The 27,991-nt window shown below is 45.3% G+C and overlaps 1 protein-coding gene across 2 annotated transcripts; it reads left to right on the top strand.

Moving 5' to 3' along the window:
- The first annotated feature begins 288 nt into the window (after positions 1-288).
- On the top strand, positions 289-26,412 carry SMYD1 (SET and MYND domain containing 1). 2 transcript variants are annotated; one of them, XM_027667169.1, is made up of 10 exons: positions 289-506; positions 10,155-10,331; positions 11,014-11,227; positions 12,732-12,862; positions 14,762-14,800; positions 17,487-17,679; positions 21,132-21,224; positions 22,382-22,545; positions 24,040-24,208; positions 25,787-26,412. In XM_027667169.1, exons 1-10 carry the CDS (start codon positions 370-372, stop codon positions 25,943-25,945), a joined length of 1,476 nt encoding a protein of 491 aa, XP_027522970.1. In that variant the 5' UTR covers positions 289-369; the 3' UTR covers positions 25,946-26,412. The 2 variants fall into 2 exon arrangements, with proteins under 2 accessions (XP_027522970.1, XP_027522971.1); XM_027667170.1 differs by lacking the exon at positions 14,762-14,800 and having other exon boundaries at positions 290-506.
- Positions 26,413-27,991: the final 1,579 nt, after the last annotated feature.

Here is a 27,991-nt window from a genome sequence, read left to right as displayed (position 1 = left end):
TGAAAAGAGAATACATTCTCTTTCCAATGGGAGAGTATAAATTAAGCTGAGTTGTAACATATACAACTTCTTGGGAGTGGGAGAAGCAATTCAAACGTCATTTTCGCGGAGGGTTTTCCTAATGAAGCAGAAATCCCACCCCCGTCCCTTCCCTGCGTAGGTCGGCGATATTGTGCAGAGAGAGGATCTCCGGCTCCTGCCTCTCCTGCTCCCACCCCCTTCCCATCCTATGGGAAGCGATGCGGCCAGGGGTGGGGGGAGGCCGGCCCTTTTATAAGCGTGGCCTTGCAGCAAGTCCAAGTTGATAGGAGTGGCAGGAGATTTGGCTTGCTCTGAGATACCCACCTCCCAAGCCTCGGGGTCCCTGGGATGACCAAAGGAGGAATGGAGTCAGTTGAAGTGTTCACAACTGAAGGCAAAGGCAGGGGCTTGAAAGCCCAGAAGGAATTCTTGCCTGGGGATGTCATCTTTGCGGAGCCAGCCTATGCAGCCGTGGTTTTTGACAGGTAAGAAAGAGGAAAGCACTTGTAACACACAGACCAAAAGTAATCTTGATGCAAAATTTCATCTGCCTGGTTGCATAGAAGTTTGAAAGTGCACAATGTCAGAAAACAGAGCAAAAGGAATTCAGAAGCACTTCTGTAGATACATTCACAGCTTACAGTGCATGTGCTTCCCAGGGCTTAGATCATCTTTTTTACTTTTCATATGGTGCAGTGTATTTCCAGGATGTGACCTTCCAAGGTGCTTGGTGTCATCAGCTTTTACAAATGCAGTGAAAGTTGCATATATTCTGTGCCTCACAAAACCAGCCCAGTGTTATGCCCCAGTGAACAGCCAGGAGTTGGTGTGATTCAGGTACAGCAATCTTGGACTGACTTTGCTGAAGCCGCTGGTGTGTAATGCACGATAAAAGTGAGTTCCATTGTGCTCTGCTCACATGTACCACCTCCAGCTGTACTCGCAGCTTCATCACCCGCTGCCCTCGGACTAGGAGCTGGTGGGGATCAGCAGCTGACATTGTTTGTGTTTAAGTGATTTTATATTTACACATAGCTGAGTCAACTGGAGACAAGTGTCTGCTTTTGCTCTTGCACGAGACTGGATTTAAATTTACGTCCACACTGATATAGCCAGAAATTAAGTTCTGGTGCAAGGACGTTTTTCTTTTCTGCTGCTTGTTTTAAGCATAAACAACATTTGCTTAACTTGCCCTGCCAGTGTGGCTGGTAGGTCCCCACTTCTGCCCTTTGAATCAGAGGAAGATTCACTTAAATAATGTGAAAGCTAAAAGACGTAAAGAACCAATTTCTGTGTTAATGTCTATGGGGCTAAATCTAGAACAAAGCCTCAGACATGAATGGGACTTGTTCAGGCTTATAATAAAGAGAATAACTGAGAACAGAATGTGGCCCTAATTTTTAAACTGAAGAGTTAGATGTCAGTTGAAGGTTTCATTCTGGGCTTAGGAAAGTTGTGAGTGTTCTTCAAGGGCATCAGGGTCAGTCCCAAGACTGATTTTTTTGCCCCAAACCAATGACTTTAGTAAATATTCTGCACATTAAACAAGTATGTGAGCAGCCCAGCCTAGCTGAGCTTTCCCTGATTGAACAGGCTCTCCTAATGAAGTCTGGGGCACAAGCAGAGGTCATGCTGCTGTTTTAGTCCCAGTCATTTTGTACTTGAAGCTGATCAGTGCTACTGTGTGATCTTGCAGTAGCAGAGGACTGGGGATTAAATGGACAGGGCAAGAAATAATTTTTTTGTGTGTGTTTTTCACTGTTTCCTTGCCCTTTAACTGTCAGTGGGTGAACATGATTATGAATCTTTGCAATAGCAGCAATGACACCTGTAGTTTTTATTTTAATCTGTCATTGCAAGAGATCACATTAAAAATGTCATTGTTCATTTTAAAATGCTGAGTTCTTGAAGTCTTAACCCTGAGCTCAATTACAGTAGCTGGGGACAAAATCATCTCTCCTTGATGTGTCCTTTTAGCTCTTCTACTTCAGTTTCACTTGTGTCACTAGCTGGAATCTTCTGATGATATTATTTTTGCTTCAGAAGTGCCTATGGACAGTTATTTTTCCCATATGCCTTATTAACAATAATTTTTTAAAAAAGAATTAAAACCCATTGAAAACATTTTGGCTTTTGATGGCTGGTAGAGAGGTTTTTTTCTTATATGTGAAATGTTGCAAGCATCATGCATAGAGCAGAGCTGCCCATGTTGAAGAGCTACAGCTTTGCTGCATTTTCAAATGTCAGTTGTGTAATGTGAGATAAGGGGAGAACCTATCCCTCCATCAGCTCTTAGACTGCAGACTGTGTCTCAGGCTTAGGTTTCCAACAGAAAACCTCAGATGGGGAGAGATGTGCTTCAGTCCCTCCCCACACTGGGTTTGTTTATTTTCCAGAGGGCAGGTCCAGAAGTTGAGCAGCAAGGAGGCAAGTGCATCACTTCTCTGTGAGGGGAGAGGATGGAGATGGCTTCAAGGCATTCTGATCTTCTTCTTCTTCCTGTCGTGAAATAATAATGGACTCTTACCCTCCTGTGACACATTTCATCCCATAGCACTTCATATAGGTCAGTGGGGAAATGCAGTCCCCAGATTTGAAACAGGCAGTGCCAACTAAATGCCTGTTGGTTAGTGCTTGACAGGGGATAAGCTGGGCCTGAGATATAATGGAAAAACACATTTTTGTTGTGGAAATTACCCTGATGCTTTTCTTACACACCTCAGGCTTTGGTTTTGAAGGCATCTTCTACTGCTACCCCAGAGTATTCAGTTGCATCAAAACCCATTGAATTGATTGCTGTCAGAGAAGGGCAGTCTGAATCCTTGTAGGACCTGCAAGAGTAAATTCACACTAGGCCGTGGTGGCTGATTTTGCCCTGAAAGAAGAGCTGTTGCCTCTGCATGGATGATGCAGAAGTCCAGTGAAGAGGCATATGGTTTACCTTGCCCACAAACACACCTGTATAAGTCCTAAAATTGGTGTTGAGTCTATGCTATTAAAAAGGGTCTTAGCCTGCACAGGGAAACCTAAAGTCCACAGTCCCTCATCCTAATTCAACTCAGCACCTTAATCTCTTGCTGAAAGCACTCTGTATGTGTCCTACGGAAAGGGGACTGAAATGAGAGTGATTGGTGGGTTTAATTTTTTGGGTCAGGTCTTACCAAACATGGGACCAAATTTTTCACAGATCTCAGCTTCTTTGTGCATAAAGACAAACACAGAAGCACTAGAGAGCAGAGCTGATCTCTACTTGTCCAGCAATATGCTTTGAGACTCAGCTTGCAAATGGAGACACCCAAAGCCAAGGCCTTTTTAAAGAATTTGAGATGCCCCAGACTGTCTGAGACATCCTCTTAAGGGTGACAGGTAAAAACCAGGATTTTTGAGAATCAGGCCTCTTCTCAGGCTGGCTGGGTGTCCCTGCAGAGCCTAAAATAGCACTGGACTCCTGTGTTCAGACAAGTGAATCCAGCCCTAAGTGCCCATGTAATCAAAGGAACACCATAATGTGTGCTGAAAACAGACACCCTTGAGCTGAATGACTTTCCAGACCCCAGTGAGTGTTATGATTGAATCTCTCCTTAGACAGAGGGGGTAGAGATGAGCACATCTAGGTGTCTAAATCTACAGCCTGCATCCCACCTTGGAAGGCCCTGCAGTCCCCTACAGTCTGGTGAGGGCTAGCACTCTTCAGCCCAGTCATCTGAGCAGCAGTTTCTTACACAGTGCCAGAGACTTTTAGTCCAGAAATACATAAAACTCAAAGCTAAAGAAGGTTCCTATAAACATTTCCCAGCTCACAGTTTCTTAGATTTTAAGGCCAGGGTATGACTCAGCAGGCTAACCCTGCTCATGGTAGGGGGGTTGGATCAGATGACCTTTAACGATCCCTTTCAACCCAAACCATTCTGATTCTATGATTCTATAACTTTTTTGCTTAACACAGTGTTTACCTGGTGTTGACTCTTGTATTAAGCCTGCTACTTCTACCTGAATGAGAACAGGGTGCCTAGAGAGACGGTGAATATGGATTGAAAGAGGGTAAGAACTCAGTGTGATCTCCAGTATTTTGCTCTTTGGATAAAGTGCAGGCACAGTTTGATCTGTGTTTGATTCAGCCCTGCTGTTATCAGCTAAATATCTCTCAGAAAATACCAGTGTCAGGCCTGCTTTGCCCTATAGTAGATGCAGAAGGCTGGAAATTTTTCTTCTCAAGGGATTAATTGCTTTTGTTGGGGTGATTTTTCAATTTGCAAAGCCCCTCTGCATTTCCCATTCCCACTGAAGCTTTCTCTAGTGCTCTGCTTACGTGCTGGGGTTCAATCCTTCCTCCCTCTTCGCTTTCTTGTTGAAGATCCCAGGTCTCCTTCCCCTCTGACACCTTCAGGACGACAGCATTCCCAGGGCCTGGGCTCAATGTACTGTATGTGACCTTCTCCTCTGGCACATCAGTTGGCTCTCAAGCCTGTAAGAGTTTACATTTCCTACGAGCATGGGGATGCCTCGTATGTCTCTGTCAGCCTTCGTCAAGAGAAGGTTTGCTCTTTAACCAGTGGGGTTTGAGATACAGTAGTCAAGGGAAACAGTGTCATGTGGTAGAAAGCCAGGATCACCTGAGGATCTACTTGATGAGTGATCTACAAATGGCTAAAAAAAATGAGATCATTCTTTTTGATGTATGAAACAGGCCTGAAACTTTTTCCAAGGAAATGTGGAATTGAAGCTGTTATTGTAGCTAGGAGTATAAGAAACCCAAAATTTTCCATAACAGCATGATTCTGAAAAGATTATAGAAACGAATTCCTTGAGTTGATGCCAGTAAATACTGTGAGATAATGTTCATTCATTAATGTTCATAATTCATGCTGCTTAGAACGTTTTGGGGTTTGATTTTTTATTATTGTCTCATTTGTTCAAAAGCTTAGATAAAACCTGGAAGAAAACCTAGCTTTTTGAAAGAAAACCACACCCACACCTCTAAAAAGAGGCTGGGAAATTTCGTAAAGAAAGACTAAAAATAAAATAGTCAAACATTAGTCTAAAACAAATCCTCCACTCAAATAAGACAAACTGGGATATGTCATCCCTGACATTTTTAAAGATGAAAACAACTAAGCTCCAACCCCTTTTTAAAGGAGAAAACCCATTCTTTTGCTAATAATTCATCATTAGGTAGTCTCAGTAGAGGCCAGCTTTTGAACACCTCCCTTGTTCTTTCAGTGCTGGAACAGAAGGTGCATTTCCTTAGACTGTTGTCTTTGTTGAAGTGTTACACACTTTACTTTGAAAGCCAAGGAGACTTTGTGTACATTTTAAGCTGTTCTTCTGCTGTCATCTGTAGCAGCTTGAGGACAACCAGCCAGTAATAAATAGGATTTGGGTATAAGTTATTTCATCCATGTGTATCCCCTATGATGTACAGAGTAGAACGAACCTGCGTTGAACAGTTTGTGAGCTCCTCACTATGTCCATCAGCTACTCAATGAAATCCTCCTCTGTTCTCTGCACTAAAGCCATCTCACCTGGCTTTTCCAGGCCAGTGAATGAAGTGCTGTGTGTGCTGGATGGCAGATGTTTGGGTTGTGAATGTCTTAGAGATGAGGTTAATACATTTTGTGTGACAGTGCTTAGCCCTCTGTCCTGGCAGGTCCAATAGTTCTTAATCCATCTGAATCCAATCCAAGCAATCACAAGAGTTATTTGTTTCTTCTGCTTTCACTGAGAGCTGTGCTTGCAGGAGCCATGGTTTAGTTGTCAGTGGTCTGTCACCTCTGGCTGTCACATTGAATCATTGCTTTTGTCACGGCAGCTACATCCAGGATTAGTAGTTTGTAGTTGTGCGTCTCATCTACGTAACATCAGAGCACATGAGTTCTTCAGAGTTCAACTTGGTTGACTCTTGGATGGGAGGCCAAGGAAACCTGAGAAAGTCATTTAATGAGTCAGTCAGTGGCATCTGCCCTCCGAGTCAGCAATAAATCACTGACCTGGCAAGGTTTGACAGGCTGGAGGTATCACTGTACTAATGAAGATCCTGCTTTTGGGCAAGGTGGGAAAAAGGCTCACAGTGTGGAAGATGGCAGTGAATGAGTGGCCAGAGATCACCTCAGAGGCCATGGTGTACATAGACACAGCAGAAAGCAGTTGTGTTGTCCATGTGTTAAAGCAAGGAAAGCTGAGCACCAAGACTCTGAGGGCTGAAACCCTCAGGGCTCCTGGGCAGGTACCACACTAGCATTCACCTACCCAGGATACTCTCCAGAAACTTTTGGTGCTGCCTGGCCATGCAGCATCCTGACCACATGGGATTGGGCTGCTCTGTACCGAGAGGGGAGGTCTGGGCTACCTGGAGCCATTTCTAGAAAGTTAAACACTTTCTAGACCAGACAGGGAAGGTTTTTTAGACCAGTGATTTCCACAGGCTAGAATCTTGGGCTGCTCCACCTGTCCTTGGGGGACCTTAATCATTGCAAAAGGAGTGAGAGAGTAGCTTGTGGATCACTGCAAGCCTTTAGTGTTCTTGGTGTTGTTTGTCTCCATATGGTATCAGAGCCTGGCATAAGGTCCAGCTCTGGGGCCAAGGGAGAGCCCCACTTTGGCAACCCCTTTTGGGGCACCCAGCTCTGAGCTCCTCTGGGACAGCAGGAGTTTGCACAACTGCTAAGGGGCACCTGGGAGATTTAGGTGCTTACAGGCAGTACTTGACCAGTGTTGGCTGAAGATTTAGGTAGTAGATCTCAAATACTTGTGTCTCCCGATTTTTTACTGTGCCAAGAGTTGAGCCCAGGCCACTGGAGACATGGTAGCACACATTATCAATAAACCCAGTCTTCTTTTAAAACATTTCTGGGCATGGAGAATCCTGCAAGGGTTTTGTGAAAGATGCAGTATTTCTTAAGCCTGCCAGTCAGATTACCTGTGAGTAATTGTGGCTGGACTGTTCCTTTGCTTTCTCGGAAAATCTTGTATAACTTTTTTTGTGCATTGCTGCATCTCCTCAGAAATGGGGATTTTCTAGAGCTGGTGGTAAGTTCTGCAGGCTGGATTTGCTTTGGAAAGTGTGGGCACTCTATGTGATAAACAGCAAAATGCAAAGCCAACATTTCAGTATTTTTCTGTTCTGAGGGAGCAAGCTGGGGGGAGAGAAACACCTGTTTGAGAACTTGGGGTTTGCTGCAGTGTGTTCCCTTCCAACCTGTCATTCCTCTCTACAAAGAAACTTCTTGTTTTATGCTTTCTGGCTGCCCTCAGAACACCCAGGCAGCAGGAGGGAGCCCCATTCCCCGAGGTATCTCCGGGCACAATGTAACCATGCAGGTTTTATCAATTCTCTGGCTCTCCTTTGCCTTACAAGGAGTGTAATCTCTCTTGCACCTCTCTGCCCCACTGACTTGACAGCTGACAGAGCACAGCCTCACATTTCTCATCAGCTCCCAGCTCTTCCACTTGACACAGCAGAGCTGGTTCTATCCCCCTTCCCAGAGACATGCTTCCCCCTGCCCCATTCCGGGTGCTTGCCTTACATTGGGCTCTCTCTGGCACTGCTCATTTTTCAAAACCTCCTTTTCCAAACCTCATTTTTGCAAATCCAGTGGTTTTGTCTGCTGTGGGTCATCCTGCTTTTAAATCAATGGCCCTCTTCATCCTGCAAAAGCCAAGGCACCAAATTGATTTTTTGAGACCCTCACACAACACTGCCAGAGGAAAGAGAATTGTTAAATGCACTGTGATGGATATAAATATGCATATATATATATATATATGTGTGTATGTATAGTGGAGAAGCAGGATGGCCTTTGGGCTGAACTCTCTGGAGCTGTGAGTCTGATTCCTGCCTGTGCTCCTCATGGATCATCAAGAATTTTTTTTATTTCCTTGTGCCTCAGTTTCCCCACTCTGGGCTGTGGACAATGATAACCTCCCCTTGATCATGAAGCCTCTGTGGTCTGTGAGCTTTCTGCAATGAGGAAAACCTCTTCTCTGGCACCAGCAGTGTCTGAGTGATGGGAATTTAAGCTCTCCTGTACTGTGGAGCCTGGCTGGAGGCCCAGATAAAGTGGGTGGTTGCCTGGAGAAGCAGACAGCTGGAGACACCAAATCAGGCAGTGAAAAGCCTTCTCTAGCAGCAAGGGGAAAGTTCCAAAGTTGTTTGGGCAGGAGACCAAGGTGTGTCCCCCTCCTTCTCAGTGAATTAAGTCCTACGAGCAAGCAGCTGGACACTTGGAAGGGGCACATGGTGGAGGTTTCCCCTTGGTCTGGGACCCTGGACACTCTCTGAGGGAGGATGGGAGGTTAGACTTCTTCACCTGTATCCTCTGATGTGTTCCTCTTGCAGCCTTGTTTTTAGGCATGTGCATACAATTGTAGGATGCTTCATGGAAATCTAGTTTTGAACCCCCCAAAGAAGAAATTTACCCCTTTTGGAGAGTATTTCATCACCATCTGACTCACAGCAACCTCTCAGCAGAGCCAGGGGCAGGAATAGCTGGTGAGCAGCACTTGCTGCTGCTGGCATCAGAGAAAGACATGTCAGGCTCTTTGGATTTGCAGGAGAAATCTGCATCACTAACCCCTCTGCAGGAAGGCTTTAAGTGGCCTGAAGAGCCCAGTGCTAAAGCTAATGTCAGACTAAACAGGGAGAACTTCACACCCTGAGGGGAGAGCACATCCTCACATTGGGCACTGTGCTCAGTATGTTTAATGTTTAACATCACCCCCATCAGTGGCATATTTTGTACCACTGACCAGCACTCAGTCATTGATGATCTCAGCTCAGCAACATACCAGCCTCATGAAGACAAAAACATCCTGGATTTATTAGTAAAATCTCACCGTGATCATAAATGCAGCCAGTCATACTGGTCCCTAAACTTGGCATTACAGCCAACCATGTCCTACTCCACCCAGTGCTCCTATGAGCTCACCTTTCCTCTGTCTTCAGCTTCTTGCTGTTTTTTGTCCATCCCTGAGCAGCTGGAAATCCTCTCATCCTTCGGCAGTCATGCCTGGGGATCTGCTGGAAGCCTGTCCTAGTCCCTCAGACCTTCACTAATCCATGCTGAGCATCTCTCTGGAGTCACTGGGACCAGGAGAGCCCCAAACCAACCCAGCCTGGGGTGGACAGCCAGAACATACATGACACAACCAAAGGAAGGAGGAGAAGACATGAAACACTCTGGTGAGAAGATCTACCTTCAAGGAGGTTGTTTTGTTGGCTCTCTCATGTAATTTCCAACACAAGGCCACAATCACCAAGTGCAGTGCCTCCAGAACAGCTACGGTCTGGTGGCAAAAAGAAGTGTCAAACAAAGCTGCCTTTTAATCCTTGGAAACATCTTGGTTTCAAGCAGCACAAAACCAGGGTTTCCCCATGTAACCACTTCGCTCTGTTGGTCTTCGTTGTGGTGCTCCTCTGGTCTGCTCCCTAGCAGAGCATTGCTGATGTATGTTTTTATCCTTATGGTGTGCGTGTGCCCAAGGACAGCTTAGGATAGTAGTTAGGACAGCTCAGAGCCATGTTCCTGCTTGGTCCCTCTCACCCAAGGTTTTCCTAAATCTCTTGAGCACAGTGGTGGCCACTGCACCATTTTGTGACCTGGTCCACGTGGGGCCCAGGAAAACCTTAGTGTTCGGAGGAGTGCTCATTTCAGTCAAATTCAGAGGCTTTGCAGGCAGGCAAAGCTCTTGGGCTTGTTCTTTGCCTTCACATTCTTCTTTGTGCTCACCTGAGCCACAGGCACATCAGGCATCTGCTTTCTGCTCAGCAGTGGGTGACTGGTGCTTCACCACAGGCCAGACAGAAACCAAAACCAGACTGAAAATCCTCTTGATGGCAGCAGTGCTGAGGAGGAGCAGATGAGCTTAATACAAGAGGGCTGAGAGCTGGGTAATGCTTTATTGCTGTCCTCCTTTAAACAAACTCTTTGTCTCTTTGAAGTAGCCAAACAGAAAAGGAACAGCACCAGGCAAGCACACAAGGATTAAGCTGGGTGGGATGTTTCTTCACCTTCCCAAAAAATCTTGAGGGGTCCATCCTTAGCGGCTGTGGGGAGCCCAGGGATGCAAAGCTGGCAGAGCTGGGCTGAGGGGGCCCTCACTGAGGTACGAGCCAATGTGTCCTTCTGTCCTTCCAGCCTTACACATGTCATCTGTCACACATGCTTCAAGAGACAGGAGAGGCTGCACCGCTGTGGCCAGTGCAAGTTTGCCTATTACTGCGACCGGACCTGCCAGAGGGCGGCTTGGCTCAACCACAAAAACGAGTGCTCTGCCATCAAGAGGCACGGCAAGGCACCCTCTGAAAACATCAGGTGAGAGCCGACCCGCAGGGGCGGAGCTGCCAGCCTGGGAGAGGACAGTGCATCCCATGGCAAGGAAGAACTGGGTGGCCTGATTTGGACAGGGTGGAGGTGGGAGAAAGTTTAGGAAGTGCCAAGACTATCCTTGGGCTGAGAGGATGGGGACTTGAAAGAGCATCTGGGGTGCAAGGGATGTGCTCCTGCTTTTGTTTTTTTTGGTGCTGGGCCCCAAAAATTCTACTGCAGCTGAGTGTGGTGAGGAAAACCCACCCTGGATAGTTTAGGAGGTGTGGGAAAGTGGGGAGTAGGTGGAAAAGTGAAATAGGAGATGGGCTCTTCCCAAATTTGTCTATAGGATACATTAATTTGGCTTCACATCCCTACTCTGTTATAAGAAAATGAGAGGAGTCCCCAAGGAAATGGGAGCACTTGTGGAGGGTTGGGGACCTGGGCGTCCTTAGCACTTCTCCAGATGAGAACACAAATGCAGGGGCAAAACCTTGCTTCTTCCTTTCCTTCAAAAGCCCATGGATGGTGACCAGCCATGAGCCATCTGAAGCTGAGCCAGTCTCAGTCTATCTGTCTGCACACAATTTCCCACCTATAAAATGAATTTTGATGGACCTTCATTCCCTCTCCTTGTGGTGGGGGGTGGTGGTGGTGCTGCTAACTTCTTTGCCTGTGTCCCGGCCAGGCTGGCTGCCCGGATCCTGTGGAAGATCGAGAGGGAAGGCAGTGGGCTGTCTGAAGGCTGCCTGGTCTCCATTGATGAGCTGCAGAACCATGTGGACAGCTTTGGGGAGGAGGAGAAGAAGGATCTCCGCACTGACGTGGAGAGCTTCCTCGAGTTCTGGCCGCCCCACTGCCAGCAGTTCGGCATGCAGTTCATCTCCCACATATTTGGAGTGGTATGTTGGAGGGGTTGGGAGAGCAAAGGGGGCAGTGTCTTTAATGCCAGCTTTCCAGAGAACGTCTCCAGCTGGCCTGAGTTGAGGATGGCTGACTTCATTCCTCTGTGGACTGCCTGTTCCCCAGCCCCATTTCTTCTGCACTGACACTGGGAAACTGAGGCATGGCAAGGGCAAGGTCTGAAGCATTTTGTCTGTATAACCATGCAGACAAGTGGTTTGCTCAGTGGTAGGTGCTGCATTGTCATCACAAGTCCCACTGGGCATCTCTCTGCGCCCAGGTGAGCTGAGAAAATCTAAACATATTCTTAGTAAATATACCTAGAATATATTTGAATATAACAGATCTATTTAGTAGATACATCACTGTCTATTGATATTGTATGCATTGGATTATTTATTTATAATATCTAATAAATATATATATAGATATTATTTATATGATAAATATTTAATATATATAATAAAACTGGTAAAAGATACTAACTATATTTGATAATATCCATTGCCACCTTGTTAACTACAAATTTTTGTTCTCAGTGTAGCAGACAGGCAAATTCCTAGAAGCCAGTTCAGGCTGATCTGCTCTGCCCCCAGCTCTGGTACCAGTTGGTTAGTGATACACCAACCCCTCAGCTCCCAACAGAGCCAAAGGGGCCAGGGTGATCTGGGAGGAGACATGCTCTGCTTGCACCTCTGCCAGTGACTGTTGTGGCAGAGAAGCTGGGTTTGCCAGTGCTGTCATAGGGAGAGGACACAGCATCCTTTGGTAACACCCTACAAACAAAATCCAATCCATTGGACTCAGGGAGACATATGTGCTAATGACTGGCATAGCTTGTCAGTGGAGAAGTAAGGAAGTACAGAAAACGTACAGAATCAGTTCAGAGAGCAAATAAAACTATTAACAAGGTAAAACAATTAGCAGCTGAATTCCTTTGGTCAGTCCTACCACATATTCTCTTTGCAAATATTTCCTTTTTTTATGTTTGTGACTATAAACTGTTCTATTCATATGTGATAATAATGTATCATATAGGCAATAAAATGATTCTCCTTGGTAGATTTGTCATGGAAAAGCCATTCTGAAAATTCATAATAAACAGTAGTAATTAACTTATTTTTATAAGCTTTGAGGGCAACCCAGCACACATGACCTGGTTGAACGCAGCTCTCAAGGTTAATTTCTAACTGATACCTGTTTTAATAAGTGTGAACTTTGCTTTCTGCTTTTATTGCTTCAAATTAATTTTCCTTTGACCTTTCTCTGAATTATTTCTAGGAAGCAAATATATAAGGAAACCAGTACATGGTCAAACCAAGTTTATCTTAGGCGGCCCAACCAAATATTAACAGCAAATATTCTGCAACATTTGCTCAGCTCTGCTCTGGGTTGGTCCCTGTGCATGAGTTCTGCACTGCTTCTCTTGATGTTTTATCCCAGATGGAAGGTTTTCAACTTTTTCTTCTTTAATGCTTCTTCATACCTGTGTTTTGGAATTAGATCAGCTGCAATGGCTTTACCCTCAGTGACCAAAGAGGACTGCAGGCTGTTGGTGTGGGAATCTTCCCCAACCTCTGCCAGGCCAACCATGACTGCTGGCCCAACTGTACGGTCGTCTTCAACAATGGCAAGTGAGTGGATTTCTTTCCTTGGACACAACAGGGATGCATCCTAAGGGGCAACTCAGCAGACTCTGCCAACCCTGGTGTCAGATCCCTGTCTCAGAAAATCTATTAATTCTTATTTCCTTCTCTAGCTCAGAAAAAAAAAAAATCAGTATTTTCTTTCTAAAGAGGAACTGTTTTCTCTGTAATTGTTATTTTAAAACTTGTCATCTGATTCACTAAAACACAAGATTTGACCCCAAATCCAGCAACCAGAAAAGAATTTTTTCTTTTTTTTTTGAGTTTTTTAACTAGACTCAAAATAGGTAGATAAAGTAGTAAGTAGCTGTTTAGCTCCTCCTTATATTGAGGCTTCATAGTTATGGAGTAATTCCAGTTAGTAATTAAGGATTATGCTGAGTCCACAGTCCAAGTTTCTCATAACTGAAGCTTGTAATCAGCTGTGTATCACTGTCTGCTGAGGTATTTATAACCATTCCTAACACAACCCTCATCTGGTGAGAGTGTTCCATCTCCATTAGTCATTGATTAACACTTTAGCAATGGGACTCTAATGACAATTGTGACTGTTATCTGCAAGAAGTGTCATGTCCGAGTGCGGGATGCTCTAAAACCACTGAGCATTCCCCATTCCCACCCAAGTCCTGTAAGAAAACTTTTGAGAGAAAAGTGAAACAGGAAGAGATTCAGTGGGAAATGCAGGGACATTTCATCAGAGCTGGGACAGGAAGCTGCTGCTCTCAAGGCTTGGGACAGCCCACAGGAAGGATGCTCTGCCCTTCCCAGCCTTCGAGCCGTGACAGGTATAAACTGCTGCTGATCCAGCAAGTTGCAGCGTGTTCAAGACATTAACTGTGGGAAATTTCTTCTCAAAAACTGCACAGCCACAGTATTTCCTCCAAACTTTTCCACTGTGATTTTACAGCTTCCTGTCTTCACCAAACTTTAGTGCTATAAGTTAACCCTCTCCCTAGCCTCCCTTTCTTCAACTAACACGTTGCTTTTGCACTCCAGTTATTGCTGCTGGTTTTCTCTGATAAAACTACACCAGCATTTATCAAGCACCTTGTAAACATGCAAAGAGAAAATAAAACTGCATTAGGATGATTACCTTGGTGGGAAATAGGGTCTGATCCAAAGTCAGGTTGGAGTCTATGGTATGATATACAGTTGTCCTGGATTAGATCCATAGTGGGGTGATGGAGAGCCTCTCCAACCAGCTTCCAGCAGTGAAGGAGGTAACCAGCAGTGACAGCAGCCCTGAAGTCTGACCCCCTGGGCAGTAAGTAGAGGACTGGCATTTTATTTGCCTGACAGCTTCTCAAAGCTCCCACATGTATCTTTTTACTGACTTGAAACTTGACCATCTGGTTATTTCCCAGGTAAATTATGAAGGTTTCTTGTCTTTATGTGTAAACCTGATTATAAGTCCCTGTCGTGAGAACTGAGCTCTCTATCAGCACTCAAGGCACAATACTAGACTTGAGGACCCACAAACTCATCATACAGAGCGCAGTCCTTGGGGCTGATATCTCAGTCTGGTTTCCATTTCAAACTGTGTTTTAGGGACTACAACTGCTGATGTCAGTGGAGACATTTCTGTACAGGAGAACTAATCCCCTTGCACCTGCCAAATGTCAGAAGAAGGTTTTGCACATCACAGTGCTAAAATCAGAGTGCCAGGGCAGTTCTCCATGAAATCCTCCATGGCCTAGTGATGGGCACTTCAGTTCTGGCAGCTGCATAGCAAAAGGGAGGCTCTCATGCAGTGCATCAGGAGTGAGGCACAGGGAACCCCCTTGTCTCCTGTCAGTACAACGTCCCAATGCACTGTGCCATGTACCATTTTTTTTTTTTGTTGTACTTTTATGTGTGTAAACTGCAGATATTTGTTTTGTCTTTCAGTCATGAGGCTGTAAGATCAATGTTCCACACACAGATGAGGTGGGTCAGTCTTGAAAGCATCGTTCCCCTCTGTTGCCCTGTACCCCTCATGTCCCATATTTAATGGAAAAGATGCAAACACCCCAAGGGTCTTCCTCTGTTTGCAGCAAATTTCACTTCCCCTGTTTTCTAAACTTCTCTTCCTTCCCTGTGTAAAGCCCACTAAACCCAAACCTCACTTAACTCTGCATTTTGTAGTAAATTAAAATGATAGTGGTAATACTGTGACTATCTCCCCCAGGGTGAATTCCCTCTCTGCCTTCCCACCCTCTCCCTTGGCTTCCTCCCTGTCAGTATTTCCCCTCTGCACTTCTCATTTCTCCTCCCCTGACCATGGCAAGAGCGTGAAAGTCAGAACAAGGTCTTGCTAATCTTGTACAGCCCAAAATAAAACCTTGCATATTAGGAGATGAGAAATGATTGTGTTACTGACATACTAAATGGTCCACGTTTCTTCTGCAACAAACAGTGCCCCATGAATGCTCTGCCTACAAAAGCAGTTCCGTGAGATGTAGGTTTCAATCCTTTTTTATCATAATACTTGATTAATGTTTCACCTTTCAATGATGCCACTGTTACCTGATCCCAACTAAATAAATCACAAAACTATGTGCAAAAAAAAAAAGTCTTTGCTTAGCTCATGGCACTTGGTATATTATATTCAGTCCTATTAAGTCCCCACTGTTGTCTTTAAACTTTAATTTCAATCAGACTGCAATTTCCTCAAACAAGCTGTGAAATGCATTGAAAGTGCTCTTCTTCACCATTGATTCTTACTCAGGACATTATAGATAGGGCCATAAAAAGGGGCACATGTGTTTCACTTCTGATTAGAGTTGCTATTTTGGGGCAATTTGAGTTTTGATCTATCAGGCACTCGCTGTGCCTGTGCATGCAGCTATCAAGGTCCTTGCTGCTCGTGGCAGACACTGGGGAAAAGAACTTTGCACAAGCTCAGTGGTGTGCTCCTGGTTGACAGTGTCTCTTTAACTACAGCTTTTAAAATATGCCATGTGTTTCCTGGCTTATCCCAAAGGCTATCAGTCCCCTCCACACAAGGGATGGCTGCTTAAAATATACCTATAGTGCTTGAGCTATCAGGGGCATCGTGAAAGTCAGAGGCTTGATTTTGCTTCTCTGGTTGCATGACTCACTTTAATGAGAATCCTGTTAGGTGTGAACAGGAATGTTTATATGTGTAAACCTTTCCAATGGGAATTGCTCCTTTTCATGCACTTTCTCCTGGAGTAGCAGGTTGCACTTTTCTCTGGCTGGCATTTTCCTGTGGTTGAGACATAACTAATTCCTGCCCTTTGTGACAATGGCATGTTTAGTGGCAAATTTTGTATGAAATATGCTGTTGGTATGATTGAACAGCCAGAGAAGGTCAAGACCAGCCTTGGAGAGTAATTTTTACAGCAGCTTTAGCACAGCTGAAGGGCTCAGAGCTATGCCCTTGGTGCTGAGAGCTTGTAATGGGAATTACAAGGGAATTAAAAGGGTACTGCAGGAGATTTACCATCATTTGCAAAAATGTAATCACACAGAATAAGTCATGTCTTCCCCAAAGGACTTACTTTTAATGCACCTGGTGAGACCTGTTAGTCCTCTGCCACCTATGCCTTTGGTGAGGCCCTTGCTGGGTTCCACCTAAAGCACCTCATGTTCAGGTGGGGGCAGCACATCCCCCTCAGGTCCAGCTCATAACAGGTATGTACATCAAACAGGCTGTTGAGGTCACTAGTAGTTGGGAGAGGAGATGGATACAGGAGCACCACCTCACAGTTGGTATTTGATAGGGTTTTTTCCCCCATTCTGCCCAAATTCTTCAGCCACTTGTGCCTGTCCAGCCCCTGCAACTGAGACATGGCCCAGAGTAACTGGGAGATTCAGTGTGCAGAGTGAAACAGCAAGGGAGTGGTTTTAAATGTCCATCTTAAGAGGTTTTGCAGGGAATGACATGAGAGAAAGGCAAGTGCTTTCCAAAAGCCTGTCATCAAGGGCTTTCCATGGATTTCTCTAACACAGGCTGGCAGTTGAATTGTGGTTGTAATAGCAATAGGCATCAGGTCAAAAGAACTATTAAAAGATAGACTCTTTGCAGATAACCATTCTAAGCCTTTATGTAAAGATGCATGAACAGGGTGAGGGTATCCCTGACCCAGCACCCAGAGGGAATTTGTCTTAACTTTTCAAAGTGAAAATGATACTAAAGGCAGCACAGCTTGGGATCTGGGAGTCCAGCCAGGGTAGCATGCAAAGCAGTATTTAAAAAAAAGACTTAAAGTCCAAACTCAGCATTTTGTTGGGTATTTCTGATCTTGGGGTTTTTTTTCCTGGTGAGATCTCCTGCAACGTCATAAAAGTTGATGTCTGGGTTCAACTCCCATCTGGATAAAGTAATTGAGCCATAATCTGTTTGTAGATCAGAACTTCACATACCCGCACCAGGGACTTGCAGAGGGGCAGGAAAAACTGGTGTGACTATATTCTTGCTCTGTATTCAGTTAACCAGACTGCTGTTCATCTCTGCATTGCTCCCTGAAGACCTAAAGCAGGGCCTTAGGGCGAGGGCTCAGCTCTGCAAGGCAGGGCCAGGTCGCAGGATTTGTCCCCGGTGGCTCTGTGGCCCCACCTTTGCTTCTGCTGCTCCTCCAAGCGCACATCTCATCTCCTTTGCAATCAGGATTGAGCTGCGGGCTCTGAGCAAGATTTCTCCAGGGGATGAGCTGACAGTTTCCTACGTGGATTTCCTCAACCTGAGCGAGGAGCGGCGGAAGCAGCTGAAGAAGCAGTACTACTTCGACTGTGCCTGCGAGCACTGCAAGAAACAGCTCAAGGACGACCTGATGCTGGCGGTGAAGGGGGGGGAAAGCAAGGTATGGTTGGTCCTGCTGTGTCCAAACCCGGTGGTGGCTGTGTCTCCTCCACCAAGGCATCTGAGTGTCTCTAGGACTGTGGTTTCTCAGCATGGGGACACTCTTAATAAGAAAAGAGTCAGATTTTGGCAAAAACATGACTAATGCCAAGGTAAAAAATGAGAGCAGAACTGAACCTTGACTGGGCACAACACTGGGCACAACACAATTCAAGCCCACCATGCAAGACCAGTTTAATCCTTATTATGCAGTATAAGTGTAGTTTTTAATTTAAAAAAAAAAGCCCATAGAATTTGCCTTTAACCTAAAAGTCCATCAACAGACAGAATGCAAAAATATTGGAAAGTTAGGTCTAGAGCTGAGAAAAATGCTGGCATCTAGACTGGGGCTTTTTCCTGAGAAACTGAAGGAGAATCATCATTTTGAGCAGCAGACATGGAAATGTGATGCAGGTGATTCGTGGTGACAGAACTAACCAGTGCTGCTGAAGCTGTATGGTTTGTACCATCACCCTGGCTCCAGGAATGTGGGAAGTCTGAACTTCCAGTCCCTCTTTTCAAAGCCCTGTCACATGGATTTTGCACCGTCACTTGACATTTGTGCGTGGTTGCTGTAGGCAGACTGACTGTGAAGAATTAACATGTTTGACTGCTCATTTTTAAGTAATCTGTGTTTTCCTCGGAGGTCTCACAAGTCATCGAGTGGGAGAGTGTAAGGCTGTGTCTTGCTGTTGGCGGTGGCGTGTGTTGTTTGGCCAGCAGCTCCAGTTTGTGAGTGTGCTGGCGGCTCTAAGAGTTTCTTTTTAGTTCCTCTGCCTAAGGATATAATTGCTCACAGATTTTGTCCACCATGACAGCGTTAGCTTAGGGGGTTTCTACTCCTGCAAGCTCTATAAAGTGTATAAGGGAAGGCAAGGCAAAGCAGGGCAGTTTAATGTATCATCGTGTCATTGATCTGCACTGTTGAGCAGTCACATAATGAATCAGACAGTACAGATCAGGGACTGATGTAAGGCAGGACCAAAAGGCAAAGGTGGGTTGAGGAGCTGTGGCTTCAGACCAACAGTGCCACCAGGAGAGGCTCAGCAAGATGCACTTTCCTGAGAAGGAGGACAGAACCCTCAGCCTCCAGCTCAGAAGTTACCAGGAAACCAAGCTCAGCCCTGTAACTCTTGTATAGGTGGCAATCACGAAAGGCTGGATATTGCAGAGTATAAGTCTCTTCTTGAGAAAGGTTTAGAGAAATGGGAAACTGATACGAGGGAGTTCCCATGGGAACCAGAACATTTGACCAGAGGAGACCCGTTGCTTGCTGGGTCAAGTTCTCCTCTAGTGCAAAACACCCTACTCCATAATCCCATTTTAAATTACTGAGCTTCATCTTAAAGCTAATCCTGACTACTGTACTTCCCTACTTATAATATAAAGCTGCCCCAGAGCTCAGTTTTCTGATGTAGAAGGATTTTTATCTGGCTTTCTGCAGAAATATTTTTTAACGCCTTCTCCAGTAGACAGCATAAAAACCCCTCAACTGTCATTCAATACCTGCTATCAAACCTTGAGTGAGCACTGAGAGCATCAATCACAGAAGGGTTTGAGTTGGCATCTCACTCCTACCTCCCTGCCATGGGAAGGGACACCTCCCACCAGAGATGCACCATCCCCTTTTTGTGACATTAGAGGTACTGTGCAGCACAGAGCAGGAAAACATGCACTTTTGGGTGAATGCCCTCCACAATCTGAAGTGCCTGCGTAGAAAAAGGCTGTTAAGTATGCAAGGTGCATGATTTCAGCTGTTAAAAATACATTCTGTCCACAGACAATAGGTATCCAGGCTGACCTCACCCTCAGAGCTCGGCTGCTTGCCGACAGCTGTATCACATTTTCTGAATTCGGACACACTTGCCTGAGAGCAACAGCACTCACAGCTGCCTGGAAAAACCGCTAGGAATATGTGCAAGATTGGCAGCTTACATCCCTAACAGCTGCTCTGACCTCCAGTCCTTCACCCCTTCCAAAGAGTAGCAAAGTTACCATTGTTTATAATGGCAACAGACTTAGAAGTCTGGTAAAGGCAAGGGAGGATTTTTGTTAGACAAAGCCACTGTGGAAATGCTGTTTAAAGTACCTATTCTGGGAGTCTTTACTCAGGCAGCAAGTCCATGTGGTTTGCACTGATATTAGCATGGCCTTTGAATGTGCTCTGTGCCCCAGGACACCCTATGTACTGCTCAGACAGCTGCCCAAATCTGATGAGCTGTGATAGCTTCAGTCTAATAATATAGGATAATAAATCATAACACACACATATGTATCCATAAATAGATGAGGGGTATATGGCTCTGAAAACTACTGGTTTTCCTTCCATCTTAAACTTTCAATAGCTTCTCCCAACTAGCTGAATTTCAGATTCCTCAAAAATCTGATTGGCCAGGTATGGGAAAAAGACAACAGGACAGTCATATGGTCCTGACTCCCAGCCCTTGCATCTTTTTTTGCAATGTTGTTTCTCTGCTTTTAATCCACACCCTGAGGTCCTTCTGGCTGCTGGCTCTGTTGTGTGTCTCCAGACCAGGCTCTTCTCACAAACTCCTGCAGTCATGTGATTGTGGGCTGATTTCAGATTTCCCATTTATGAAAAGAAAGGTCATGATAGCTAGAACAGTTGGAAAGTGCAAATTTGAAAGGGTCAGAAAGGCAGAAGATGAATGGTGGTGCTGGATAACATAATGTATTTCAGCATCAAATGAAGAAAGTGGAGGCAGCTAATTATGAGCTCATTAGTGTTTTTCAGGTGTGTCTAGATGTGCACCAGGTCTCCAAATGCACAATGAAATGCAAAGTTCTTTGAGGCGTGGGAAAACACATTTGCCTCTTTGGGTGCAGCTGAAATCTGAGCTCAACCACTTTAAGGTGTTTGGATGTAATGACAGCATTTCTCAGGGTGGGTAAAATTCAGTGATCTTTCCTATTTCACCCATCTCTTATTCAAGAGCCTTGTTTATCTCAAGCAGCTGCACTACGAACACCTGATACACACCAGCTGGTGGCTTTCACAGCCTCTTTGACGTCTTGTGAGACCTCTCAGTTGCAGGGTCAATTGTGTCCCTTTTCCAGAGGGGAGAAGTGGTGGGGAGAGTCGAGGAATCCAGTTGTGCATGGCAGAGGTACATGGCCACTACCCTCATGAGCATCACTCTTGCTGAAGTCAGCAGGAGCTTCGCCTCTTAACTTGGTAGTGGGTCCATTTCATCCCGTTTCAGTCTGGGGCAGGTCTGAGGGGCACTCTGGTACACACAGTCAGTGGTAGGAAGGTAAGGGTGATGTGGGAAGCACCCCAGTGAGCTAATTTGGGTTCCCAAACTGTGGACCAAGCATCCTTTCGACCAATGTACTTTGGCATGTGTCAGGCTGTGCGTTTTCCTCACTGGTTTTTCCTAACATTGTTCCCAGCCCTCTGCAGACACGGTGAAGGAGGTCATCCAGTTCTCCAAGGACACGCTGGAGAAGATCAACAAGGCCCGCATGGAGGGACTTTACCACGAAGTGAGTCCTGGTACTTTTGCTCTCTTGCTGTAAACACTCTGCCCAGGAAAACAGGCCTTGTCCCTCTGTACCTCCATGATTTAAGGATGAAACAATCTCCCCATTGCTGTAACCTGAATATCCTCTTGTGCTTCCTGCCCTCTTGGCAGCTCAAATTGCAAAAGCTGACACTGGTTTCTGCCCTCTTTAACTCACAACTGTGTCTCACACAACATCCCAGACTAGTTTCTGTTGTGAAGATGATACAAGGAGATTCAGGTGACTTTCAGCACCTCTGACTGACACAGGTGTTGAACCAAGGGCCTCCTGAGTGAAAAACATGAGTTACAGGGCAAGTGTAACAAGTCAGCTCTGCCAGGTGGCCTCATAAAAAGGAAAATATGAGATCTGGGAAAGGGACAGAACAGTCAGGAGACTTGGCACATCAAGCTGTGGGCTGTCTTTGCCTGTGTTGATCTTCTCTTCACCTCCTGACTCCTCATGCTGCTCATTTGTCAGGTGCTGAGGAGGGGTGTGTGGTGTGGGACACTCATATCCCACCTGGAATATGGGCTATAAGGGCAAAGGGTGAGAGAGTGCAAGTCACTTCTTTCTTTCTCCCTCTTTTGCTCACCCAGGAAATATTTAATTGCTCTCTTCAGAGAGTACTCCAGTTGAGTAGCAACCTCTGTGTTTTAAATTCCTTTGGGAAAAGGGTGAAGCCCCCCCAGAGCAGAAATCTGGACACTGGATCAGAGCTGGATGCAGTACAGCTCCATGTCTCTAGCCACATGGGGTCATTAAGAGTATTCCTTGCATCAAGTGCTTGCGGGAGGTTGGGTGGATGGCACTGGGGTGTAAGAGTCCTGTAGGACACTTGGTATCTAACAAACCCCAACCTCCTGGAATCCTTCTTCTCCTGAGCAGTAGATATCACTTTTTCCTCACTAGTTTTATGAATGTAACCCTGGGAGAGAAAGCTTTGAGCACCAGTCACTTTCCTAGGCTGCTGTTTGTCAGCAAATCAAAGCATGTCTTACCTTCCCCAGTCTTCACAGAGGCTGATTCAGCATCTGGGACTGGTGTGGACCATGCAGCCCACAGTGCTTTGGTGTGGCAGCTTCAGGACCAAAGGTGCTCAGACTTACCCTTCTACCCCCTGCTTCCCTCACGTGCAGGTTGTGAAGCTGTGCCGTGACTGCCTGAAGAAACAGGAGCCCGTGCTGGGGGACACGAACATCTACCTCCTGAGGATCCTCAGCATTGCCTCCGAGGTGCTCTCCTACCTCCAGATGTTTGAGGAAGCAGCTGACTATGCCAAGAGGATGGTGGATGGCTACCTGTATGTCTGTGCCCTGCTTTTGGCAGCTCTTTGTGCTTACATAATGTTAAGCAATGTTACAGGAATGATTTTCTTAGTCTGTTCCCATCAGGGCAATGATGCTGGAATTCAGATGGGAACCTGTAAATATATCACAAGATAGAGAGGGACCCCTTCTTAAATGCAAAAGAGCTCCCAAACACCTTAATTTACTAAACTGGACCTGGCAACTGGTTTGGGTACATCTTTCATTAGCCTTTCTGTTTTGTCTCAGAAGCATCTCAGGGCTGCCCTGACAGCAAGACACAGAGCCTGGGTGCAGGACAGAGAGGCTGTCACTGCAGGTGATTGTCTGTTCCTCTGTACCCTGCAGGAAGGAGAACTTGTGTCAAATGGCTGTCACTCAAGATATCCCTTCACTGTTGAATAGTTCGTGGATTTTATCTTGGCTAGTTAGTTTAGTCCTGGGGTAAATGCTCAGTGAGAATAAAGAAATTCAGGCTTAGTTCACATAGATCCAGGGTAAATCTCACAGTAAAAATGGTGTGCTTTACTGTTATTGAGGTTTTGTGACAGGACTGATGAGCAGTTAACGGAAAAAATAAAAAAGAGAGAGAAAAGAAAAAAAAAAGAGAGAGAGAAAAGAAAAAAAAAAAGAAAAGAAAAGAAATAATGGAAACCATAGAGAAGAGAGAAAAGCCCAGTTCATCATCTTATTCACCCTCTTCACTTGTCTTCTTGATCAGTTTTAGCCCAAAAGGCCTATGGTATTTTTTTCTTTTGCAGTAGGGTGACAGAGTCACTTTCCTGGCTTACAGGCCTGACAAGCAATTTTAATTGCCCCAACCCTGGCACTGAGCTAGTTGAATCATAGAGAGGAAATTCCTTCCCCTCTGTGTTCCTCAGCTTTTCAGACCACAGTGAGGACTATGGTAGTTTCCTTCCTTGATTTAAGATCTGCCAATTCAATATGCCAAATAAGCCCTTGAAGGCAGGCTTTCAGGTAGGTCCAAGCATTTTTAACTTTGCTTCAGCTTCTAAAGTTGGATGCAGGGGAGAAGTTTCATTTTTCCCACCTCAGGTGCTGACAGTCCCCAGAGGCAGGGGTGCATCTGCAGGGGGTGATGTGAATATTTCTGAAGTTTCTGGAACCACTTGTTTCTCTTCCCACTTCAACTGAGAATCTGATAGTTGTTCCATTCTCATTTCATTAAGCACCAAGTTGGTGCCATCTGAGTAGTAGGGTCAGATCTGGGCTTTATTTGTGCCAGAATAATGTGGAATGAACCCTGTTCACAGGTTGTTCATCTTTCACAACTCATGTCCCTGTGTACCTCTGTCCTTGCATAACCTGTTCCTGCTCTTTCTAACCGGGGCTGCACATTTCGGTGGCACTGGGTGCAGTAGGCTCTTTACCTGAGTAAACAACCTGCTCTTTGGCAAACATACCACATCACTGACAAACTTTTGGGAAGCCAGATTTTTTTCTGACCTGATTACTCAATGTACTTCCAGGAAAATATATCATCCCAACAACGCGCAGCTGGGGATGGCCGTGATGCGGGCAGGAGTCACTCACTGGCACGCTGGTCTCATTGAAGCTGGGCATGGCTTGATCTGTAAAGCCTACGCCATTCTCCTGATAACCCACGGACCATCCCACCCAATTACCAAAGATCTGGAGGTAGGTGTCATATCCTGTGTCATCTTTGCTCTCTGTCTGGGCAAAGTTACATTTCAAGCTGTAGAAACAACCCATCCGTAGGAGCTGAGAGATGTATCAAGTACTGACTGCTTCTTACTAATGCTGCGCTTTCATGGGGATTGTTACAGTCTGCTGGGAAATGCATCTCCCTTCCTACTGTAAATTTTCATCCTGAAAAATAGCTTTTATCCCGCACCAGAATATACATTTAAAATGGCAGTGGAGCCCCTGAATCTTCTTTGAAACTGCTGTGCCCAAGGACAGAGCCTCCCTTTCTACCAACAGTCTGATTTTGCTGCTCTCAGAGGCTTGGTCTAGATCCCTTTCCCCCCATGGCGTGGGGCGACCCAGTTCTAGTTCCATTTCCATCTGAGGAACCATTCCGACATCTTGAAGGATAGGGAAAGGGAACTCCAGCATCAGGGGCTTCTTCAGGTCCTGAGCCTGGAGGGGAGAGGTGCCCTCCCCTCCTTCCACAACCCACGTGGTTCCATGGCCGGCACAGAGACAGCACACCGGGCGCAGAGAGGAGGCAAGAGAGAGTTTATTGTTGGGGGTGTTACATTTATAGGCTTAGGAGGATTCACAGAGTAACCAATTACAGGTTGCAGGAAGGGGTTAACAACCAATAGGAAGGGGTTAAAAGGGGGCCAATGAGAACACCTCAGGATATCTTCTCAGGACATTCTTGCATGGGATAACACTTGTAGTGGGGGGTGCTGGGAAGGAGAAGCATGTGTTTGCAAAGAGACCACCAAAAGCCATTTTAAGACATGTTTAAACAACAGTTTTCCCATATAATGCAGATTTACTGACAGAGCTTGGCATTGTAATTTAACTACATCAAATTATCTGTGTTGGTTGTTCTCTGTTTACCAACTGATTTTCTTTATTGGTGTTCATTCTTCTTTGTTTACCACTCCCCACTCCTTCTAAGCAACAGTGCATTTTTTCCTCAGGTGACTGATAGGTATTTCCTAGTTTAGACTCAAAGAGCTGCAGATCCCAGGGAATTACATCTGCTCAGATATGAGGAACTATTTACAATTTCATCTGGGAAATTTGTCATTTATTTAACCTTTAACTCACTTAATGTAACCTGTTGGCTTTATAGCATTCTACTTTTTTGTCCCCAAAAAATTACAGGATACCAAATGAAATCCTTTATTGATGTCTTAGTCCCCGATATGGCAGAGCTATAATCTTTATTAATGCAATTTTATATCCTTAGAAAAATTAATATCTTCTACATAAAACCAATCTGACTGTTGACTGTTTCCCCTCTATGTAGCAAAGGGTGAGATCCCAGCACCTCCATTTCTGTGTTTCCCTTCACACTTACTTTAGGAGGAAAATAGTGGATATATGGCTCATGCTTATCTCTGTGCTGCTAAGCCAAGGGTTGAATAAACTCACAGACCGGTGTAAAAATATATCCTAGGTCATTACATGGCCTAGGACATCCCTGGAGGACAGTGCCTGTTTTTTGGCAGTGTTTTATTCACTTACTGTGAGATTCCCTGCATCACAGGCACTGTAACCCTCTGTGTCCCTCAGGCCATGCGTGTCCAGACGGAGATGGAGCTGCGCCTGTTCCAGCAGAACGAGTTCATGTATTACAAGATGAGGGAAGCTGCCCTCAAAAACCAGAAGATCCAAGTCATGCCTGAACCCAGCAATGAGAATGCACCAAGCCTCTTCCACAAAAAGGAATAATGACACAAATTCACTCCTGTAGGATTACATCACCCGTGGCACTTCCAAACATTGGGAATGTGTTACAGGAATATACTGTATCCATAAGGATTGTTTCCAGTGGCACCAGTCTGACAGCATGGACCTGCTGGGGGGAAATCCTGAAAAATATTCTGAGAGCTTAAAGCAGAAGAAATGTTGGCAGAAACAGCATCCCTTTTCTACCACTGGCATTAAAAATCAAAGCAGAACAACATGTTATAAAATTATTTACATTTTTATTGGAAATGTGTTTCTCTCTACACAAGTCCTGATTATTAAGTCCTTTGTTAAGTTTTAAATGATTTTTCCTAAGTGGTTCTGTTACTTCCTTGAGATGACATAATTTCTTTCCAGTGATGTCCATGGGATGGTAGAAGTGGGAAGCTGGTTCCAAAAGGTGTCATGTATGTCTGTGAGCACTGAGTGCAAATTCAGTAAGACTCAGAGATGGTGTTTGTGTTCAGTGGTATATTTTTGACGAAAAACTGCTGAAAAATGATTCTACAGCTGGCACAGGTGCAACATCAAATTGTGGGCACTTTGCAAGTGAGATTAAGTGGAATTCCTACATCAACATAAGTTAATTAGGGCAAATTAGTCTCCTTAGTTAAAAATCAGAAAATGTCTGCAGTGATGGCAGCAGATGGGCATGAGATGGGTCCCTGCCGGAAGCCAGTTGCTCTGATGTGGTGCACTGGCTGTGTGGATTGTTGTAACTGAACAAACAGTTTCCAAGAAGGGGTATCCACCTTTGCTTACCTGATGCCTTTAGGCACCTGGCTTTTGATTAGACAGGTGCTTAATCAATTTTGCATTGATAAAAAAAGGGATGGCTCATGGATCAGCTGCCAGTGGACATCCAACAGAGCTAAGGAAAAGTCTAAAGGCAACGGTTGGATTTCTAGCTTAAAAAAAGGTCTTTGTTGTCTGCCCATCTGTCTCAAAATACAACTGGTTTGCTCCAGACCTTCAGTGGCAGTCAGGAGATGGAAAGGTTTTTCAGGAATCCCATGCCTGCTCCTCAGAAGAAGAGCAAGAAAACAAAATCAGGGCTTTTCCTGTTTGGCATTTCTAAGTGATTTTGCTGATGTTTCTCGAGATCTGAGTTCACTGGAGACCATCATCTGCTTTTTAGGCACTGTTGAGCTAAGCCCTTCCACTTGTCCTTGAGGTGCCTGCCTGTTCCCAGTGTGACAATCCATATTTGTTCAACTCTTAGCATGAGGATTATTATAGATCTGTAATATGAAAACCTTTCCTGGGGAGGGAGGAGTCCTGAGAGAGATGCATATGAGAACAAATTGGTCCTTTAGCGATGTGCTGAGGTTGCAGAAGGAGGTGGAGAAGCACTTGTAGTGTTTTCCTAACATCCTGATCAGCTTTGAGTGGCTCTAAGTACATCGTGCCTGGTAGATATATCACACCAGCCACATACCCATTTCCCAGTGGGAATTGGGAGTTCCCAATTATCTAAGCACAGGGCTTGGAAAAGGCAGATAAGAAGGTAAAGAGTTTCCTTTCCTGTGTGCATCAGAAAACCACATCTCCATCTGCCTGCAGCACCAAGCAAGAGCATGGGAGATGACTTTGGGGCTCCCTCTGTGTCTACAGTGGGAACAACCAGCCCATCTCCTGCCAGGAGATAAAACCTGTATTTCACCCTGGAAGAAGCGTTCGGTTCCAGTTCAACCCAATTTATTGGGTGCAGTTTAGGGTGAAACACACACTGGACACCTGAAGACAGTTTAGGGCCCTCCTAAAGTGGAAAGGTTGGGGAGGAGATGGCATGGCCAGAGCCTGTAGGGCTGGATCCTACTGCAGGGGGGTGAGGATGTAGATGGCAGCTGGTACACACACAAACTGCTCCCATGTGGGTTGCTTCTCCAAGGCAGCTTTCCAAGCAGAATCACTGACATTTCCTTGAGTCCACCTAAACCACTCATCATTTGGCCCTGATGGTCACCTTGTGATCACTTCGGCTGTGCTTGTAAGGAAAGGGAACAGAACCCTTTTCCTCCTCCTGCA

This window comes from Corapipo altera, unplaced genomic scaffold, assembly GCF_003945725.1.
Source record: "Corapipo altera isolate COAL_440 unplaced genomic scaffold, ASM394572v1 230, whole genome shotgun sequence".
In the NCBI taxonomy this organism is placed as follows: Eukaryota; Metazoa; Chordata; class Aves; order Passeriformes; family Pipridae; genus Corapipo; species Corapipo altera.
This window is presented reverse-complemented; position numbering and strand designations above follow the sequence as displayed.

What these genes read in the sequence shown, in the direction of transcription:
- SMYD1 (XM_027667169.1), top strand. Translation starts at nt 370, where the DNA reads ATGACCAAAGGAGGAATGGAGTCAGTTGAAGTGTTCACAACTGAAGGC. An exon ending in TGAAGGGGGGGGAAAGCAAG is followed by an intron (nt 17,680 to 21,131) that starts GTATGGTTGGTC and finishes CATTGTTCCCAG; the next exon opens with CCCTCTGCAGACACGGTGAA. An exon ending in AGGATGGTGGATGGCTACCT is followed by an intron (nt 22,546 to 24,039) that starts GTATGTCTGTGC and finishes ATGTACTTCCAG; the next exon opens with GAAAATATATCATCCCAACA.